Raw genomic sequence first — 20466 nt, 5'->3', positions numbered from 1 at the left:
TACAAAAAGCTATCTCAGGGGTTTAAACTGTCAGTTTTAACTGTAAGAAGTGGAATCAGGAAATGGAAAGCCACAGGCACAGTTGCTATAAAACCCAGGTCTTGCAGGTCAAGAGAAATACAGGAGCGACATATGCGCAGGATTGTGAAAATGGTTACAGACAACCCACAAATCACCTCCAAAGACCTGCAAGAACATCTTGCTGCAGATGGTGTATCTGTACATCGTTCTACAATTCAGCTCAATTTGCACAAAGTACATCCGTATGGCAGGGTGATGAGAAAGAAGCCCTTTTTGCACTCACGCCACAAACGTATGTTTCTTGTATGCAAATGCTCATCTAGAAAAGCCAGATTCATTTTGGAACAAAGTGCTTTGGACTGATGAGATAAAAATTGAGTTATTTGGTCATAACAAAAAGTGCTTTATATGGGAGAAGAACAACACCGCATTCCAATAAAAACACCTGCTACCTACTCTCAAATTTGGTGGAGGTTCCATCATGCTGTAGGGCTGTGTGGCTAGTTCAAGGACTGGGGCCCTTGTTAAAGTCGAGGGTCGCATGAATTCAACCCAATATCAACAAATTTTTCAGGATAATGTTCAAGCATAGAAGTCTCTGACACATACACATCTGCCTAATGAAGATGTTTTCTGATCTGTCAGAAAGGCTTTTGGGGCTTTTTCTTTACCATATTGAGGATTCTTGTCAACGGCAGTGGAGGTCTTCCTTGACCTACTAGTCCCTGTTGAGATTACTGAGCTTGTGATTAAGTGAGGTCTGCGGCTCATTGACTTTTAAAATTGCCGCACTCGCAGCTTAAGGAGGGGGAGTGGTAGTGTGGCCGGAGCAGTTCTCAGGCCGATGCAATGCAGGCGTTTATGCACTTAAGTACACAGGTGAGGAATCATCCATGTCTGTAATTGATGCCGGGAGGTGCTAATCGCTACATCTGTGTAACATCCACACATATAAAAGAAGTGGAAGAGGGAGGAAAAAAATGTGGGGGGGATAAAGGAATGAAAAGGAACGGAGGTTAAAAGGTGCCTGAAGAGCAGCCTCAGGCAGGACGATCCGGCCACCTAGAAAGGAAAGGCAGCATGAGCGGGGGCCCCATGAAGCGGCATAGGTTGTGGCGCTCTAGGGGCTTGTTCACCCCACCGAGCAATGGTGTGGAGTGGGGCAAGCATGGCGCATGACCTCCTCAGGGTTCAGAGGTACGACTGCAAGTGTGTGAAGGATGAAGGGAGGAGTGCCGACCTTGGGCGGTCTGGCTGCACTGTGTGGAGTCAGCCGAGATGGGGGTCGGGGGATAAAGATCGTGTCTGTGTCTCTGCCAGCTGCGCGAGTTATGGGTGAGCAGGGGAGACAAAGAAGGAGGTGGGTTAGGATCATACTGAAAAGAACGTGAAATAGCCAGTGACTACATTTTTAACCTCTGCTTTAAATTAATTTGTGTTTTTATCCCCTACTATTCGCTTGTTTTTATGGATTATTTATTTCTGGATGTTTTTGAATCATGGCACTTTTTAAACACTGTTTTGTTTTGATTCTTTTTAATAAAAGCAGGGAACACTTTTTACACCAGCCTTTGCTCCACGTGTGACTTGTCCTCATCTGCCAGCTCATCCGGTTACATTACAGATGGTGTTGGATTCAAGAGGCTTCCAAAACAATAGAGAGGTCTAGGTTTTCCTAAGGTTTTATCTCCGTCTGTAATGATTTTATTGTTTGTCAGCCTCATAATGGCTTTTTGACCCTCATTGGCACAGTTTTGTCCTCAGGTTGAGCAATGGCAACTGCAGACTCCAAAGGTAGTCCTGTAGGTCAAAGCAAGCCTAGGTATTGTATGCCTGCACTAATGAGTCAATGAAGCACACCTAAGGAATTACAAACACCTGTGACAACAATTGTCCCAAACATTATGGTGCCCTGAAATGGGAAGACCTTGTGTAAAAAGTGTAATTTGTACATGGTGTGGCTTAAATGTATGCAAATACCCTTAGTCTTCAGTGTGCACTTTAATCATATCTGAATTGTTTAATTTGTAAATTTAAACTGTAGAGCAAATCAAGGAAAAATGTGTTGTTGTCCCAAACATTATGTAGGGCACTGTACTTATAAATGTGCCCTCAACAGGAAGAGAAACAAATGAAGTTGAGTTTATGGAGTTCTTCATCACATTTGTGCTCTCAGTTACTTCACAAATGTTTTTTGCCAGAGAGTTCAGCTGGTTGGCTTTGACTGCCTGCTGGGCGACTTTTGCTCTTCTGGTTTCTTGTCTAGTTAAGTGTTGGGTGTTTTAGTTCGACTAGATTTTAATTTTTTCTGTTTTTCTAGAGTTGGTACAAATGTTAAATATTTGGTTGGTTTGTTTGTGTTTTGAAAAGACAAACCCCCAACTTAAAGAAACGGTGGTTAAAGTTTGATGAAAAAATAGTAATAGATTGTGTTTTTTTTTTTTTTGTCATATACTTTCTGGAAGCCATTTAGAAATATTTGTTTTCAGTACAATGAATTCCTTTAACATGCATGCAGTGAGCTTTATTTAACATGTGTATATCTGTATGCAAACTTGTCAGGTTGGCTGTATCAGATGTCTTTTGAGTTGTTTGTTTTTGCTATACATTTTTTGTAGATGCTGTAAAATCCAATTCTATCCTTTTTAGGACAACACCTACTTTTCTGTCTCTTTTTTTTTGTCTATCATTTCAGTGTATCTGGCCTTTTACAAACATGGTGCATCTTAAGAGTGAAAATTTGTGGTTCTCAACTGGGGGACTTAAGGTTTTAAATATATAGTAGCAGTAAAAAACTAGCAAGAAACCATTTCCTTATTTATTTTTTGTGTCTGTTCATACACAAGGTACAGCACCAGTCGAACAATCTTAGATAAATTGATCTAAAAATTTATTCATAAGTACATGAAATTTGTATCTAAGCTAAATGTACAGTACAATGATTGTGGATCAACATTTTCCAACTTTAACTTTTAAAGAGACACACATACTAATTAAGATATAATTTTTGGAATTTCTTAATTTGTTTTAACCAATTAGTTGTGATGTGACAAGCTAGTACTGTATAGTTGTAAATAGCTCTACCTGGTCAGCAATTATTTCTGATTTTATTAGTCGTTTAATATGGTAAGACCAGCTCAACTAGTAAAGATACATGACACTCAATAAAGGTCAGTATGAAAAATTTCAAAAGCTTGTTTTCTTCAAGTGCAGTTTCAAAAGTCATCAAGTGCTATGGTGAAGCAGTCTCTTGTAAATGCTGCCACGGAAAAGAGAAACCAAAAATTTATTAAAATCACCAGACTCTGAAATCGGCAATTAATCCATCCAAAAAATGTCTTTCCAAGCTGTGTGTATTTGTCTACACAGCGTTAATTATTACAAACTGAATAGTCTAAACCCAGAATCAGAAGCAGAATGTTGTACTTTTTAAAATAAAAATATGAGGTATAAACTGCTCAAGTAAAAGTAAAATGAAAGTAGGCTCTGAAAAAAAAAATGCTCAAGTACAATTTAATTTAGAACACAAAATTTAACTTGAATTGGTAAATATTCATGATTTGGAATGCATAAGCAGAATATACAGTCTACTGTATAGCAATATGATAGGTTTTGTTTATCAGTAAGTTTATAAAAAAAAAAAAAAATTGTGGACATGGAGTTAATGTTCAGGCACTTTCAGAGATTTGGCTAGCAGGTTTGAAAGTTGGAGAATTTTAAAAATTTCTAATCACTTCGTCAAAGTGTTATTTGTTATTTTTGTGTGTCCTTTTCAAAGAAACAATGAGTGAATATAATTATAAGTGCATAAAATATTTTTAATACCATTTTACAATGTTTTGTCTTGGATATAACATTAAACTGCAACCAACCCAGAAAGCAGTCCTCCAACTTGTGGGGAAATCATGGGGGTTGGTAGCAGGATTGGCACTCCAGCCGCGGTTTTTAAAAAAAAAAAACAAACTTGCACAGCTCTGAGATGACAGAAAGGACTCCTTTCTGCTCTCTGTGGGAGTAGCTGTGTTTCAGCTGGGTATAGGAAGGCTACTCGCATTATGAAGGGGATGGTGGACAGCCCTCGAGAGCTCCATCCCTGGAAGAGTCAAAACTGTCTGAGGGCCAATGGGATCAGGACTGGTGTGTGGTACTTTGACACTTGGGTCTTAGTTTGAGGCGGCCCATCTGGGTTGGCATAAGGAATGTCTTGTCTCTCCGGCATGATAATCATCTTCCTCTGCTGTAGGAGGAGCTTTTGTAAACTCTGCATTTCAGTGGTGGCACACTCTGAGATGTGCAGACCTGGCACTGGCCAGATCTCTGTAGGTGGGTGCACCTTTTATTGGTCTGATCACTCTGATGGTTGTCATACTTGGAGAGTGGAGTAGCTGTTGGTGATAATAAGAGGAAGATAATCATCTTCCTCTGCTGTAGGAGGAGCTTTTGTAAACTCTGCATTTCAGTGGTGGCACACTCTGAGATGTGCAGACCTGGCACTGGCCAGATCTCTGTAGGTGGGTGCACCTTTTATTGGTCTGATCACTCTGATGGTTGTCATACTTGGAGAGTGGAGTAGCTGTTGGTGTGGCAGATCGGCTCCTTCCAATGGTGTCCAATGTCACTCCTTTCAACAAGTGTTATATGAGACTTGGATTAAGGCAGTCTCTACATATGCTCTGACCGCGGTGAGTGATGTCTCGGTGAGGGAGACATTTTATTTGCAACTTCGCTTGGTGGCTGATGGGTACCCACAAAGTGACACTACTCTGGTAACTTCAATGTGACCACTGGCACTGAGAGGGTTGCCTATGAAGATTGTATCTGTCCCCATGGGTCTGGTGAAAGTGTCTCCATGTTCCTTGCATTTGTAAAAGGTCAGGGGCTTCGGATTGCTTGATCCTGGTTTCAGCGCCCAGAGCCTCATTGTTGCACTTGGTAATCCAGTACTGGTGGTGCGGTGCAGATGATCGATCACATCCTCATGGGTAGATGGTGGAGGCTCTTAAAATTCAGGGTCTACAGGAAGTGCCTAGTTTATGAATTCTGACCACAGACTATTCTGAAGATCCAGCTTAAATTAGGTTGGACCTAGCCAGACTCCAAGATCAGGCTGTTTCTAACGAGTTTGCATGCAGTTTGTGTGTGGAACTTACAAACTTGGGTGTGACTGCTTTCAGAGGAATCAAAGCATTGAACCTGTCAGAATCTGTTCATCTGAGAGTCGCAATCAGGACGGTTGATGGAACAGTCCTTACAGATGACACTGCAGTTGTGACCGACTGGGCTGGCTACTTTGAGCAGCTGTTTAAAACTGTTCCTCCAGCTAGGACGTTGGATATCTCTGGGTCCACAGTTCTTGAGATCGATCCTTCAATTAGTGGTGAACTACCCAGTCTCACTGAGATTGCACAAGTGGTGACCCAGTTGATGGTAGGGAAGGCTACAGTGATTTGTGGTATCCGAGGTGAACTTCTCAAGGCTGGTGATAAGGCTGTCGTCCTGGCATTACAAGCAGTCTTTGCTTCCATTTGGGAGATGGGCGTCATCCCCAGTTGACTGGAAAACTCAACTTGTTGTCCCTGTTTGGAAGGGGAAAGGTGATCACCTGGATTGCAGCAACTACAGGGGAATAACTCTGCTGTCTGTGCCGGGTAAGGTCCAAGCTAGGGTCCTCTTCAGTAGGATCCGTGATCACTTACTCACTTACTTGCAACCGGAGCAGTCTGGTTTTACACCCAAGAAGTCTACCATCGACCACATTCTGGCACTGAGGGTTCTCATGGAGTGTAAATGAAAATATCGGCATAGTTTCTTTGCAGTCTTTGTTGATTTTCGTAAAGTGCTTGACTCGGTTTCTCTAGCAGTTGATCGGGACATCTTGAGACTTTGCTGACAATGCCATGATCTTCGCAGAGTCAATGGAGGCTCTGATCAGGGCTTTCGAGAGACAGAGTCACTAATTCTTCCTGTGAAGTCAGTAGATGGATTAGGAGAACATGTGGGCGGGGGTGGTGGTCATGATATCAATGCAAAAGGACAAAAGTCCATGTCTTTAGAATCCTGGTGCGTCCTGTCTCGCTATATCATTGCGAGACAAGGATGCTATCCAGTGACTGGCAAAGAAGACTGGACTCCTTCGGTGTGGTGTCTCTTTGGAGAATTCTTGGGTACCGCTGGTTTGACTTTGTGTTGAGTGAGCAGTTGTTCACGGAGTCCCGAATGAGGGACATTTACCTGAATTGTGAGGGAGCGTTAGTTGCAGTCAACATGTTGACTTTATTCCCAACATAGTTTTTTTTTTTTTTCTTCTTTACTGTGTCTGTATTATTTTTTTTTTTCCCACTGTGGCCCTAATACGCTTTTGTAGGGCTATACCAGAAATAGCATTATAAATGCAAGTTGCAGTTTTATTATTTATGTATATAGCTTAGCTTGAACCAAGGTCCATATTAATACAATTTGCCTTAATGATGGCCCAGTTGGTAAAGATGTCTCACCATGTTGCACTTGTTTTATTTTATTTTTATTTGGTGGATACTGTGTAATGCACCTGGGCTTGAAGTAATCGTATTATTACTGGAAGTTGCACTATTTATTTATTTTTATTATTATTTGTTTAAATATTATGCAGTTTAATAATGGTGAAGTTGTTTAAAAAGTCACTTTAATGTGTCAGTGGACAGAGATTAACAGAAGGTGTAGTTGGTTTACAAAAAATATTAACTATGTATTCCTTTTCTAAGACCTGTTCAGTGCAATACAACTTTTGACAAGCACCTCTGGATATTTTACTAAGTCTAAATGCCTCTTTGGATGGTTGAAAATATGTTGTCAAAATGTTAGTTTAAGTTGTTTGCATAATTTGTTCAATAAAAAGTTCTATATTTTGGCTGCATCTGTCATGCAGTGTGACTCCTTCTCTTCATTAGTGCCATCCCCTTGAAAACTATCACTTTATGGGGCCATGCAAATCTGTATTAATACTTGTATGCACATTAAAATGTTTTTTTGTACAATGTACAGTTCTCATGAGAGTGGAATAGGTCATTCTTAGCCAGTCCACTGCAGTAATTGCAGTGGAAAATGTGGTTAACATCCACTCATGCATGGGGAAATAAATACCTTTGAATACCGTGAAACCGGTATAATTTTGAAAATACTGTGATATAGAATTTTGGTCATACCACCCAGCACTACAAAGAAGGCAGATTCACCAGTGTTTTGTGTGTCAGCTTTTATCCCTCCAGATCAGAGAATTTCCAGTTCCATTGTCTCAAAACACCATTCACATCTACAGTTATTCCCAGTTTCAGATAAAAAGTAACTGTGTTAGCTCTGGGGTGGGGGGTGGATGTTGTATCGTGATCGTGACTGAGAGAATACAGGTAAAAAAATATATATATATATATATATATATATATATATATATATATATATATATATATATATATATATATATATATATATATATATATATATATATATATATATATATATATATATAGCTCTAACTTTTAAAAGTACTGTAAATTTACAGCGGCTGTTACAGACACAAATCAAATGTATATTTTTATTGTATAATAACAATGAGTAGCTCACTACTCAAAACAGTAAATTTGCGAGGGAGATGGTTTCGAGCTCGCAACCTCCAGATTATAAGTCAACAGTTCTAACCACAGCACCGCGGAAGCTGTTGTATTGTACTTGTACCGTTTGTCAACATTTTACACATTATACAGTTCATGTCTACATTTTGTCATTTATTACTAAAACATGAAAAACTTTTCTGTTTTAATTGATGTGTTTACATAGATTGTTGTAGACACAAAACACTCATCAAATTATTTCCCCTTACAATTCTGGTTAGCTCACTCCCAGATAATCCAATCAAGGCAGGAACTGGGAGAACTTCTTGCCAGTTCTGAGGCAGGTGGATTGGTTAGGATGTATGGATGGTATAGCAGGCTGCTTGGGTTTATTGACACATTTAGAAGACCGGAGAGGTGCGAAGGTATTTAAGGTGGGCTGAATTTACAGTTTTTTTTTCATTGGCTCTGGTAATTCTAGGGTTATTAAGTAATTCTTAGTCACCTAAAGCCACCTACATCTGACCCCTCCCCATGGTGTGTCCTGCAGCAAGGTGTGCTTGCATGACAGCAGGTGTGTAACTGCTTTGCCGTCTGGAGTGTCTTGAATGAGTAAAAGGAAAAATTACATTTTAAAATATACATGTTGAAGTAACTGCTCTTTAGATGAAATTGACACAGTAAACAAATTGAAGTTGCACAGTATATTTCTCAGTTTTAAGATAGAGGAATTATATTCCACAGTACTTTTCAATGAGATTGTGAAATTTCCCCCAGTATCTATAAACACACATTAATGACTTGCATATAGACACACTTACAAGTGGAAACAGTGTAGTGTACCTGGCAATTAAATTTTCAAATTGCAAGCATTATTATGACAAATAATGAAGCAGAATCATGAATAAACTATTTAAAGAGTGAAAGTATTTGCATTAAAAACATTTGGAAAAGTGCAATTTCTTACATAACCTACTCAAATACAGTAATGAAAGTAAATGTTATATTTATTACTCTACACCACCGTCTGTATTTGAGTGCACTGTGAGTTTTTAAAAAAAAGTTAAATAGGTTGTGTTTTTAAAATGTGCAGCTTTATTTTTATTTATTTATAAAGCACTTTAAAAACATCAGGGCAGCCCAAAGTGCTGTACAATTACACCTAACATATAAGACACACAATAACCAAAAAGATAAGACACAAACACACAAGCTGTAGAAATTCTTGATAAATAAATAGTCCACAGATAGTCAATTAAAGTCCCAGTCAACATCTCACACTGGTCAAAGGCCATGAAGTAAAAGTCTGTTTTTAAATAAGATTTAAAGACAGCAAAGCAAGGTGCCTGCCTAACATTATATGGCAAATCGTTCCAGAAATTTGGAGCTGCAACTGAAAAAGCCCTATCACCTCTAAGTTTGCATTGTCATAGGAACAAGTAAAATCATCTGGTCTGCTGACCTGAGAGTGTGAGACAGTACATAAAGATGCAGCAATTACAACAAATAAAATGGGACACAACCGTTAAAGAATTTAAAGACAAATACAAGAATCTTAAAATTGATTCGGAAATTAACTGGAAGCCAGTGAAGTGAAGCCATAATTGGGTTAATGTGATCTTGCTTGCTTGTACCAGTTAAAAATCGAGCAGCTGCATTTTGCTACGGCTGTAAACAAGCAATGGAGGGCTGAACAGAGCATGGACCAGGGTGCTTCAGAGGGAAATAAACCTAACAGTCATCCGCATAAAGATGAGTGGAAATACCATGTTTCCGGAAAATCGCGCAGAGTGGCAGCAGGTACAAAAAGAAGAGGTCCCAGGATGGGCAACAGAGATGGAGGTAAAGTCGATGCTGACACAAACTTCTATCTGAAAGATAGTGTCTAAAACATTGGTGAGCTGATGTGATGCCCACCCACTGCTCCAGCCTGGAGATGAGGATCTCATGGTCTATAGTGTCAAAGGCAGCTGTTAAATCCAAAAGCATGTGTAGTACACAGTCACCAGAGTCCAGTGCCAATAGAATATCATTGAAAACCCTTAAGAGTGGACGCAGCACTGTGAGTTTTAAACCCTGACTAAAACACTTCTAGAATTGTGTGTTTGTCCAAGAAGGACTTCAGCTGGGTATAGATGACTTTTTCCAAATTGCAACATTACAATACAGTTTATTATTACAGTTACAATATTTATACTCTTGTTTCATGCAAACGTAAAAAAAAGGTTAATCTGTTATAATGCAAATTAAAGGTACCCTCTTTTTATATTACATTATTATGTGTACATCAGTGTGCTTGAGGCCTTTATTTCTGGGTTTCAGATAATTGTTTATGTGCTGGCTTCATATCAGACTACACAATTGTCGTCTTCCTTATATACAGATATCCCCTTTTTTTTTTTTTTTTTTGTTTCATTTTTATGTCGAAGCCTGTGTGGCTTTAAAATTTACTGGAGCATGAATTGCAAGAGTAAATTGTGTATGGCTGCCTTTTGGGTTTAGGCTCCACCTAGATGTTCAGTTAAACATTTTCATTGACCATTTTTGTTTCCACATTGCTTTAGGACAGAGGACATTTTTGATCTTTGTTTGAACTTTTGTATTCTCCTGTACATATACTGTGAATTGTTCATCATGCATTATCTTTCTCTTTCAGATTGATTCTGGATTCTTTCATGAAAGTGATGCAAAGTTGCTTGGAAAGTCAATAAGAGATAGGGTATCATTAATAAAGTGGAAAAGAGAAAAGCAGTGCCCAGTATTGGTAGATAATAGACATATGGATGAAGAATTTCCAGAGAAGCTGAAACTGGCTCAGCAGCTCCCAACTGGTGTAACTGGTTCCGTCAAAACTGAACAGGCAGTTGTTGCTGAGTCTGAGGAACCAGAAGCTGATCAATATATATCACTGCACAATGTGCATCCCAGCACCCCCTCTTTGAAATGTAAGAAACCATCTTAAGTACCTTTGTGTGTGTGTGTGTGTGTGTGTGTGTGTTTTGAATAAAAAACAAAAACAAAAGCAAACTTTTATTAATATAACCATGTAGCTTTGTTTTTCCCCTAGCTGGCAAAGTAAAATGATACTTGAATCAGAATACCATTTGTTCAGTAGGCACATCTACATAAATATCTGTCCATCCATTTAACAACTTTTTATTCAGGTCAGGTTATGTACAGTACATGAATAGCTTACAAAATGCATGTGCAATGCATTTTTTTTTTTTCTTCACTGGTCAGGCATAAATCTTGTGATGTTCTGCAGGTGGTAATCAAACTCCCATGGTATAATCCATGAAAGCCAGCCTCCGTTTCAAGTTTTTAATATTGTAAAATGTCTTGGCATATTTAATTCATCCTAACAGGATATGATCCAGGGCACACTTGACTTTTTAGACAAAATATTGGACAGGATACACAAAAACACTGATCTGTTGCTCTGTCAAGCCCCCATTTTAAACTTTCCCGCTGGCCTCTCTTGTCCCCAGCAGCCCCTACTTCCGTTCCAGTCATCCTATGTGAGTAATCTCTCTTGGGCTGCTGGGAAATGGAGTTCTTCCCATGGTAGCACTGCTACACACCCTATTTATAATATAAAGAGGCAAGGTATCACAAGGCTTGCAAAACATACTTTAGTGACTATTTGCAGATATTTTTTTCAATGTGATAAATCAATTATGATGCTGCCAGATCAATCTTGTGTTTTTTTTAATTTTTAACACTAGAATTACCTAAGCTTATGAGAACTCGTAAATCCGGCTCACCTTAAATCCAATCTCACCTCTCCATTCAGCGTCCTTTTGTCCTGTAAATGTGTCGATAATCCCAAACAGCCTGCTATACCATTTCACCCATCCCACCCCCCTTCACCCCCACCGCCGGAGACTCTGTAAAAAAACTCTCCCAACTAAAGCCTTGTTTATCAGGGAGTTAGGTAACCTAGGCTATAAAAGATCTATCGTTATTTGGAACACATGTATTTCATGTGTGTTCTGTGTCTACAAAGATTTATAAGTGTAGGATGACAGAAATATTGAACACATACCTAAAAGACAAATGTTTTAGTACTAACGACAAAATGTAGACATGAAGTGTATAATGTGTGAAGACTGAAGTACAAATATTAAATAAGCACTTTCACAAAAGGTGCAAGTATAACAAAACAAATGTGCTTTTATTCTATAACAGAACAAAAAAAAATGGTAGTGTGGCTTGTTATTGTGACTTCTTGGGTAGTACAGTAGTTAGAGCAACTGACTCCTATTCAGAAGATCTCGGGTTTGAGTCTCAATGTGACCCAAAATAAACGTTTTGCGTAGTGCACTGCTCTTATTGTTACTATTATACAATTAAAAACATACATTTCATTTGAGTCTGTAACAGCCACTGTAAATGTCTGGTACTTGTAAAGGTTAGCATTGGAAAAAGTTTCTTTTATGTATGTGTTTGTGAACTAGACACTATATAGCGCCCAACCCGGCACAGATTCACACTGAGGGACGTGTATAAAGAACACAAGTTTTTTTTTTTTTCTTTGCTTGTGGGACATGTCTTCCCCGTGATTCCCACAGGCATAGCACAGTAACACAAACCTCAAATTATACTCCCGTTTGACACCACCATTCCTCCTTGGCAACCTCGTCCTCTTCCTCCCGATTCTGGCCCCTGAGTGGTGGTGGCTGGCCCCTTTTTATAGCCCCACCCGGAAGCGTTCCAGGTGCTTGATCAGGTGATTTACGAGTTTTTTCATAAGCTTTAGTAATTCTAGTATTAATGAAAAAATGAAAGGTTTTCAATATTGATCAGATTGTGATGTTTAGAACTAGAAAGCAGAGCACAGTCCTTTTTTATTTGCTCAGGTCAGTAAAAACACCTGAAAGGGAAAATTGCGTTTTAAGACTTGCCATTCTGTTGAAAGCAGTATAAGTTTAAGAGTTTTATTTATAGATACAGTAGATAAGTAGAACTTCAATTAAAGATCCCCTGGAAAGCCAAATTTCCTCCTTGGGTCAAATAAATACATAAATAGGCAGTTAAATACACACACATGGTCCAGAACACATCTCAAAATGAATATAAAGCAAAAACATTAAGTTCGGACATGCCTGTCATTGTCACAGTGAGGCGCTATGCACATGTACTGCTGTAGGTATAAAGGAGCCCAAGTCGCATTTCTTAACACATTTCTGCTAAATAATTCGTATGCTGAAAGTCCTCAGTGTTGGTGTATCAGAGGGTGCATATGCGGCATTGTTAACAATGACACTTGAGTTTTGTTTTAACGGTCTCCTTTGATGCTGCCTCCAGGGGGTCCAGAGTGTGTCCTGTAACTGAACTTGTCCTTTTAATTCGCTTGTTTATTCAGTGGGCCTCTCTCGAAGTTATGTTACCATTCCAACATGCCACAGCATAGGAAATCGCACTGGCCATCAGTTATAGTAGATGTGAATGATGTCACTTCCCACATTAAAAGAACATAGTTTCCTACGATAAAAACCTCCTCTGCCTTTTCTTTATATACAGTTCCTCTGTATTCTAAGACCAGTCCAACCTGTCATTATTGTGGAGCCCAAAGTACCTGGACCACCTCTGCATCCACTCCTTGAATAGTGACAGGACATAGAAGTTTCTTGGTGCAGCTAAAGTCAGTAACCAGTTTCTTGTTTGTACAGATGCAAAGATGCAGACAATTCTATTTGCACCAAGAAAAAAACTTATCCACCTGACTTCTTTACTCTGTGTTATCCCCTTCATCAATGCACCCCCATAACTGCAGAATTATTTGAAAATTTCTGCTAGTGACAAGACTTGGTCTTACAGTATATTTGTAAGTGGAGGTGTGAAGAGAAAAGGAGACAGGACTTTCCCTTGTGGTGCTCCAGTGTTTCATCCATATCAGAAACACATTCCTTGAGTCTCACAAACTGTCCTCTGCCTGACAGTCCATTATCCAGGACACTATAGACTCATCCACCTGCACATCTGATACAGTCCCATAAGTTCTTATTAAACTTTATGCAATACTACAGTACATTGTATAGTTCTGCTCCCTAGGTGCTTTAGAATAATGAAAGTAAAGCTGCAGAATCTTTTCAGACCTAAAAACTTTAAACAAGGTGATTTTAGAGAAATGTATTTTGAGAGCATGAGAGAAACATGAAATTGCAAGTGGCTATTTTTACGCTAATAAGACAGAGCAGTTTGAGTAGATATAAAATTTTTCTAAAAACTTTGTGCACATTCCTAATACTGTCTTAACTTGAATGTGGGCAGTTCTTAGTATCAAAATACTTGGATGTTCCTGGGAAAACATATCCTGGGAGGAGTTTCATATTTTCTGAAGCATTTCTTGGGAACAAGTGATGGACAGAGATTTTAGTGTGAATGAAAACAGCATTAAATTATGCTGAGAGAGAAGTGCACCTACGAATTATTTTAATTGCCTTTTTGTTGCTTAACATGCTGTTCTTTTACTTATAGCTCTCTTTTTTTTTTTTTTGTTGCTTAACATGCTGTTCTTTTACTTGTAGCTGTCAATATGGCTGATAGGTTTTTGGAACCAAATGCATATCTTGGATCTCAGTGCAACCAACACAGCACAGTGTATCCAACTATTCTGGACCATGCACACTCAGCTGTACAGAAGAGTGACCATCAGGTTCCTCAAGCCTACGTCCACCCTTCAGCAGTAAGTAATTAAAAAACATTAATCAGAAATTTTAATTATCTATTAGCACCCACACTACTGTGTACAGAAGCTCTGAACTGAACAGTGAAAAAAAATAATGGACTAACCCTTATCTCGTACGTACGTGAAAATATCTTGTAAGTCTGAGATAAAGTTATATTAAAAAAATTATAAAAGTGTACTTCGGGGCTACCAAATTACAACTTTACCAATGCCATGGTTACGTCACTTCCATCTCTTATAGCGCGGTGATAGAAAAAGCAAACGGATGGGCTTTTATTTAGTAAAGGAGTGTGGAATGGTTTAGGTACGTGCTTTATGTTTACAATTATCAATTTATATACTCATACATAGCCCCTGAGGGGATATGGTGTATTTTTTTTATTTATTTTTTTTTTCCTGGGAAAACTTTCCTGTGCCCACCATTTATATATCTCGTGCCCTCCACTTACCCCAGCTTGTGCACCAGGTACTTTAAGGTTGTGCCAGCTATTATTTGTGTGTGCACCACATACATTCAGGTGAACACCAAATACCATTGCATGTGATTGCACTTTACTTTCTGAAAATGGGGCATACCACTAAACAGTTTGATGTTTTACACAGTTACATTCCACAGAAGTGAATATTGGCAAGTTTATAAAAGCAGGCTCTACTTTCAAGCTCACATCTCTGGATCTGTGAAGCAGCAACGCTAACCACTGCACTAATGTGCAGTAAAAGGAAATTACTTTAGTTAACTAACTACTTGCATCTACTTAAGAGCCCACAGCCACCTTTCTGTTTGCAAAAGTTATTAAAAGGAATTGATTGTATGTGAAGTTTACCCAGTCTAATTTAACTCTCTGGTGAATGTGGCACACACTCTTATGTACATCAATGAACTGTGGTAATTAACATGCATCTAAGGAGTTAAGTTAAAATCGGGCCACTTTAATTGCCACCATTTTCGGACAAGAGATATGTCCTTGTTCAAAAATCAAACTTGGATGTCCTAGTCAAATCCACTGGCACACTTTGTTATCCCTTGCACTGTGCAAAATGGACTGCGATATTTAAAGGGCACAGCAGAGAGTTAAATCATGTTGTGGCTGTTTTTATTGCCTGGTTTTCGACAAGATGGATCTCTAAGTTAAATTTCAGGTGTGTAACTGATTAGACCATTGAGGAATACATGTCATTAAAATTTTCTTGTGAAAGTGAAGTATGGATTGGCAAACATGCTCCCTGTTTGCCTTGTGTGTTCCATAGCTCAATCCATCTTTGGTGCTCCTGGTGAATTCAATTAGCAATTAGTATTGTCACATTTTCATGAACATACATTCAGAAGTCAGTATCATAAGTGACTGAAGTCATCGTCATATATAGTTCAATATTGGCCCCAGACACCATAGATTCCCCATTTTTGGAGCATTTTTCTGTTCTTGCAAACGTTTGGATATACTAATGAGTTTTTGCACTGATAATCAGCCCTCCCCCAACTACCTACCATGTGCTTTTTGGGTGAAGTGCTCAGTTCTTGGATAATTAGGTAGATGTTCAGTTAACTATTTTAAAATGGTTGCTTAGTTACTTTCCAGTTATTTTAATGTTTTTATTTGTGATCATTTTATTTATTAAATCAAAAACAAAATGACATTGGATATAACCATTAACCAACCATAAGAGTGGAGGATGCAATTTCACCCTAACCCTTTTTGAGCCAATGGGTGAATATTTTGGGATAAACAGGTTACCAGAGCAGAGAAAGGTTATAAATGCCAGAAAAGTGATAGAGGATCAGAGGGAGGGTATTCCTTTGAGGGGGTGGTTTGAAACAGAGGCATAGATAGTTCTGAAAGAATAGCTAGATAAGTAACATTTTCCTTAGGGGTATTTTGCTGCTGTTGTGAATGGCTCCACATACTAAAGAGATTTGAGATGACAAAGTTAAAATGAGTCAGGGATGAGACTTGGGGAGCAGGGTAAAGTGTTTGCAGGATTCTGAATTTTGAATTCTGATTGTTGGGATTGATAGAGCAATACATGATATAGCTGTAAGCCGAGACAAATATTTATGACCACCTAGCTCTGCCTGAAAGCCAGTCTACTCAAGTAGTCCCTTTTCGATTGTAAGTCCTTACTTTGTTGCCTAATTTTACAGAGAACTGGAATGCAACACATTTTATTGCTAGCAGAGAAATACACCAATGTGACTCCTCAATTAAAGCCACATCCATGTGGTAATGATAGAGGAGATATAGCAGTCAAGAGTGCCTGTAACGTGAATTCAAGGCCCAGATGTTCCATGAAATATTAAGGTTTGCAGTTATTAATGTGAGAAATGTGATTTGACAGTGAAACAAAATAAAACAAGAAAAAATTCTGTACTGTGATGTGGTGGTTGATAGCCATAGAAATATAAAAACCTGAGCCCCCTCAGCTCAGGCTCCCAACCCCTCAGTCCTCCCCCCAGACTTATTCATTCTCTCTCTCTCTCTCTCTCTCTCTCTCTCTCTCTCTCTCTCTCTCCATTCAGTCGTGCTCGACCATCGGGTATACTTTGTAGACCAGTCCTCGCCATGCTTCCCTGATTTCCATGGCTTCTTTCAATTGCTTGATGTTCATTCCTGTGTCATTCTTGATGGTAGCCAGCCAACAGGTCTTTGGTCTCCCTTGCTTCCTTTTTATACTGACCATTCTGAGTAGCACCTCTTTTTCTAGTGAATTTGCCCTCATCACATGTCCAATATAGGTCAGTTTTTGTCTGGTGATATTGCCTTCCATGGACAACTTTGTGTGTATATGATCAAGAAGATCTTTGATGGTGATCTTAGCTGTCCATGGGATTCATAGAAGTCTTTTCCAGCACCATAGCTTGAAGGTGTCGATTTTTCTTCTGTCTGCTTTTATAAGTATCCATGTCTCGAAATCATATGCTGTGATTGGGAACACAATGGCAGTGATCAGTCTTTGGTTGTTGGTGACTGAAATGTCCTTGCACTTCCATATTTTGTCCATGCTCACCATGGCTATGCGCCCCAGTGCTAATCAGCACTTGATCTGTGCTGTCGAACCGCCACTATGATCAATGAGGGACCCAAGAAAAACAAAGCTGTCAACCACTTCTTTTTCTTCATTGTTGATTTTTATATGGACTTTCTTGTTGGCGGTAGTCATAATCTTGATGGTCTTGATGTTCAGGTAAGGTCCCATCTTCTCATTTTCTTCTTTCTGACTCAGGATCAACTTCTTGAGGTCCTTCTCATTCTTTGCCAGCAGGGTAGTATCATCTATGTATCTCAAATTGCTGATGGTTCCATCTATTTTCACCCCAGCACTCAAATTGTCTAACTCCAGCTTCCTCATGATTACTTCTGCACAGAAGTTGAAAAGAAAAGGAGAGAGGATGCATCCTTTCCTTGTATCCTTTTTGATCTTGAACCATTCTGTGTCTCCATACCTGGCTTACACTATGGCTTCTTGATTGTAGAATAGCGATTTTAATTAACCTGATCAGGCATGCTGGTGCTTCTGCCTCACTCAGTGCATCCCAAAGTTTATCACGCTCAACACAGTCAGTGAAGCACAGGTAGAGCTTTTTCTGTGATCCACCTCAAGTTTGCTATGTTATTACAGGACCCTCTGCCCTTATGGAATCCAGCTTGAATGTCAAGAAGTTCTCAGTCAAGGATGTTGCCCAAGTGCCTCTTAATGGTCTTTAAAAGCACCTTGATGGTGTGGAGGATCAGGGCAATTTGTTCTATAGTTGGTGTCTCCTTTCTTCAGTAGTGGGAGAAAAACTGATTTTTTTTCCCCCAGTCCTTTGGCCTTGTGCAGGTCCTCCAGATCTTCTGGCATAGTGCTGTCATTGTGGCTCTTGGGACTGGTTTGAGCCAGGTGCTTTGTTGTTTGGCAGCTGCCTTAGCACCCAATCCACTTCACTTTCCAATAGGTCTGATTCTGCTTCCTCTTGATCCCCAAGCTCTTCAGGGTAGTCATTGCTGATTCTGATAATTCCTCTGTGTATTCTTTCTGTCTCTGCTTGATGTCCTGCTGCTCGCTAATTTCATTCCCATCACGGTCTTTGATGGTTGATTGGCATGCTGAGTGAGGCATCTTTACTTGTTACTTGGCAAATTCCCTGGTGTGGCCCTTCTTATAGACTTCTTCGAGGTGCATGCATCGAGCTTTCAGGAAATTGTTCTCTTCTTTCCTGGCTTCTCTTTGGAAATCGGCACAGAGTCACCACCTCTTTCAGCCTTCCCTTAGCCTTTACCTCTCTCAATACAATACAATTTACTTTTGTATAGCCCAAAATCACACAAGAAGTGTCGCAATGGGCTTGAACAGGCCCTGCCTCTTGACAGCCCCCCAGTCTTGACTCTCTAAGAAGACAAGGAAAAACTCCCAAAACAAATAAATCTTGTAGGGAAAAAATGGAAGAAACCTTGGGAAAGGCAGTTCAAAAAGAGACCCCTTTCCAGGTAGGTTGGGTGTGCAGTGGGTGTCAAAAAGAAGAGGGTCAATACAATTCAATACACAGAACAGAACAAATCCTCGATACAGTATAAAAAGTTTACAAGTACGGACCAGAATTTAACAGTAGATGATATCACATAATATGATTTGGACTTGTTTAGAGTCCTGGAGACCTCAGCCATCAAGCTGCCTCCCCCATTTGGCCATTCCACAGCTGAAACAGTGCTGGGCCAGCCAATCTGATGAAAGGACCCTTCTACCCCACGATTCCTGCGATCCTCCATCAGGGTTGACTTTACCTTAGGCAGGCAAAACAACCTGGCAGGTGGGCAGTGGCACCAAGTGCCACATTTGAGTACCGAGAAGAAAAACAGAGTAGGTGAGGGTTAGTATCCAATTATAACTATCATGTTACTTATGTTTTAATGCTAAAGACTAACAACAGAGATGCAGTCTGTACAGCTAATCAGCAGCTCTAGTCAGGATATGCTAAACTGAAGTAGTGAGTCTTCACCTGGGATTTAAAAGCTGAGGCCAAAGGGGCATCTCTTATAGTAGCAGGCAGACCATTCCACAGTTTAGGGGCCCTGTAACTAAAAGCTCGACCTCCCACTGTTATTTTATTAATCCTTGGAATCGTAAGCAGACTGGCATCTTAATGTGCGCTCTGGTTTGTAAGTCATGATAAGTTCAAACAAGTAAGCTGGACCTTGGCCATTTAATGCTTTATATGTTAAAAGGAGGAATTTGAAGTCTGCCCTAAACTTAATCGGGAGCCAGTGTGAGGATTTAAGAACTGGAGTTATTTGTTCATATTTTCTTGTTCTTGTGATAATATCTTGCAGCAACATTTTGGATTAACTGGAGGCTGTATAAAGAACAATTTGAACATCTAGTACACACCGCATTGCAGTAGTCAGTCCTACTAGAAATAAATGCATGAATTAATTTCTCAGAATCCTGTTTGTAATATGTACTTTAAATGACATGCTAGAGTCGAAGATACAGTAACTTCTAGATTGCGGGCTGATTTAGTAAAATTAATGGTTATTCCAAATGAGTTAAATGATGACAAAGTATTGTTGTGATCAGTGTTAATCCCTCCAACAATTAACAGCTCTGTACTGCTAATATCTGTTGGTATTTTGCTCTGTATATCTGAATTCCCATTTGTTAATTTAGCCACTGTTCTAAACAGTACCCAAGGATTTTTATTATTGCTATCTTTTATTGTAGAATAGTATTAAAATATTTTTTTAACACTCTGTCCATGTAGCTTTGTTGTTCTCTATCTGTGCTCCAGTTTTGGACACACTAATTTAAGAGCTTGAGTGTTTTCATTAAACCAAGGAGAGTTTCTATGTGCTTTGGTCACTTTTGTTTTAAGGGGAGTCACTGGGTCCAGAGCATCTCTCAAGGTCACATTATAATGTGATGTTAGCTGATCTAAATTGTTTTCCACGTTTACATTTGATGTTAACTGATCTAAATGGTTTTCCACAATTACACTCAACTTATTCAAAGTATCTAACTTTTAAAGCACAATTTACAATCTAGATGTCACACTCTTTCCTCTTATAAGCCATTTGGAGGGTGATTGCAGTTAACTAGTTCCCACCATGTACTGGCTTCTTATATGGCACATGATCTTGAGCAGTTTCATGATGGTTCCTTTGATCTCTGCCCACAGTTTGTCTGGGCCAACTCTTTTCT

At 39.2% G+C, this 20466-nt stretch overlaps 1 protein-coding gene across 3 annotated transcripts in view; it reads left to right on the top strand.

Annotated features, from left to right (window-relative positions):
- The window catches only part of LOC120540316 (serine/threonine-protein kinase WNK2-like), a 205600-nt gene that overhangs the window by 64159 nt on the left and 120975 nt on the right, over positions 1 to 20466 (top strand). For all 3 annotated transcript variants that reach the window (XM_039770970.1, XM_039770969.1, XM_039770968.1), the window contains exons 7-8: positions 10261 to 10549; positions 14135 to 14292. In XM_039770970.1, the coding sequence (XP_039626904.1) occupies positions 10261 to 10549; positions 14135 to 14292 (447 nt within the window). The remainder of the gene's footprint in view (positions 1 to 10260; positions 10550 to 14134; positions 14293 to 20466) is intronic.

This window comes from Polypterus senegalus, chromosome 12 (genome assembly GCF_016835505.1).
Source record: "Polypterus senegalus isolate Bchr_013 chromosome 12, ASM1683550v1, whole genome shotgun sequence".
In the NCBI taxonomy this organism is placed as follows: domain Eukaryota; kingdom Metazoa; phylum Chordata; class Cladistia; order Polypteriformes; family Polypteridae; genus Polypterus; species Polypterus senegalus.
The sequence above is the reverse complement of the archived record's forward strand: the minus strand, read 5'-3'. Positions and strand labels throughout refer to the sequence as shown.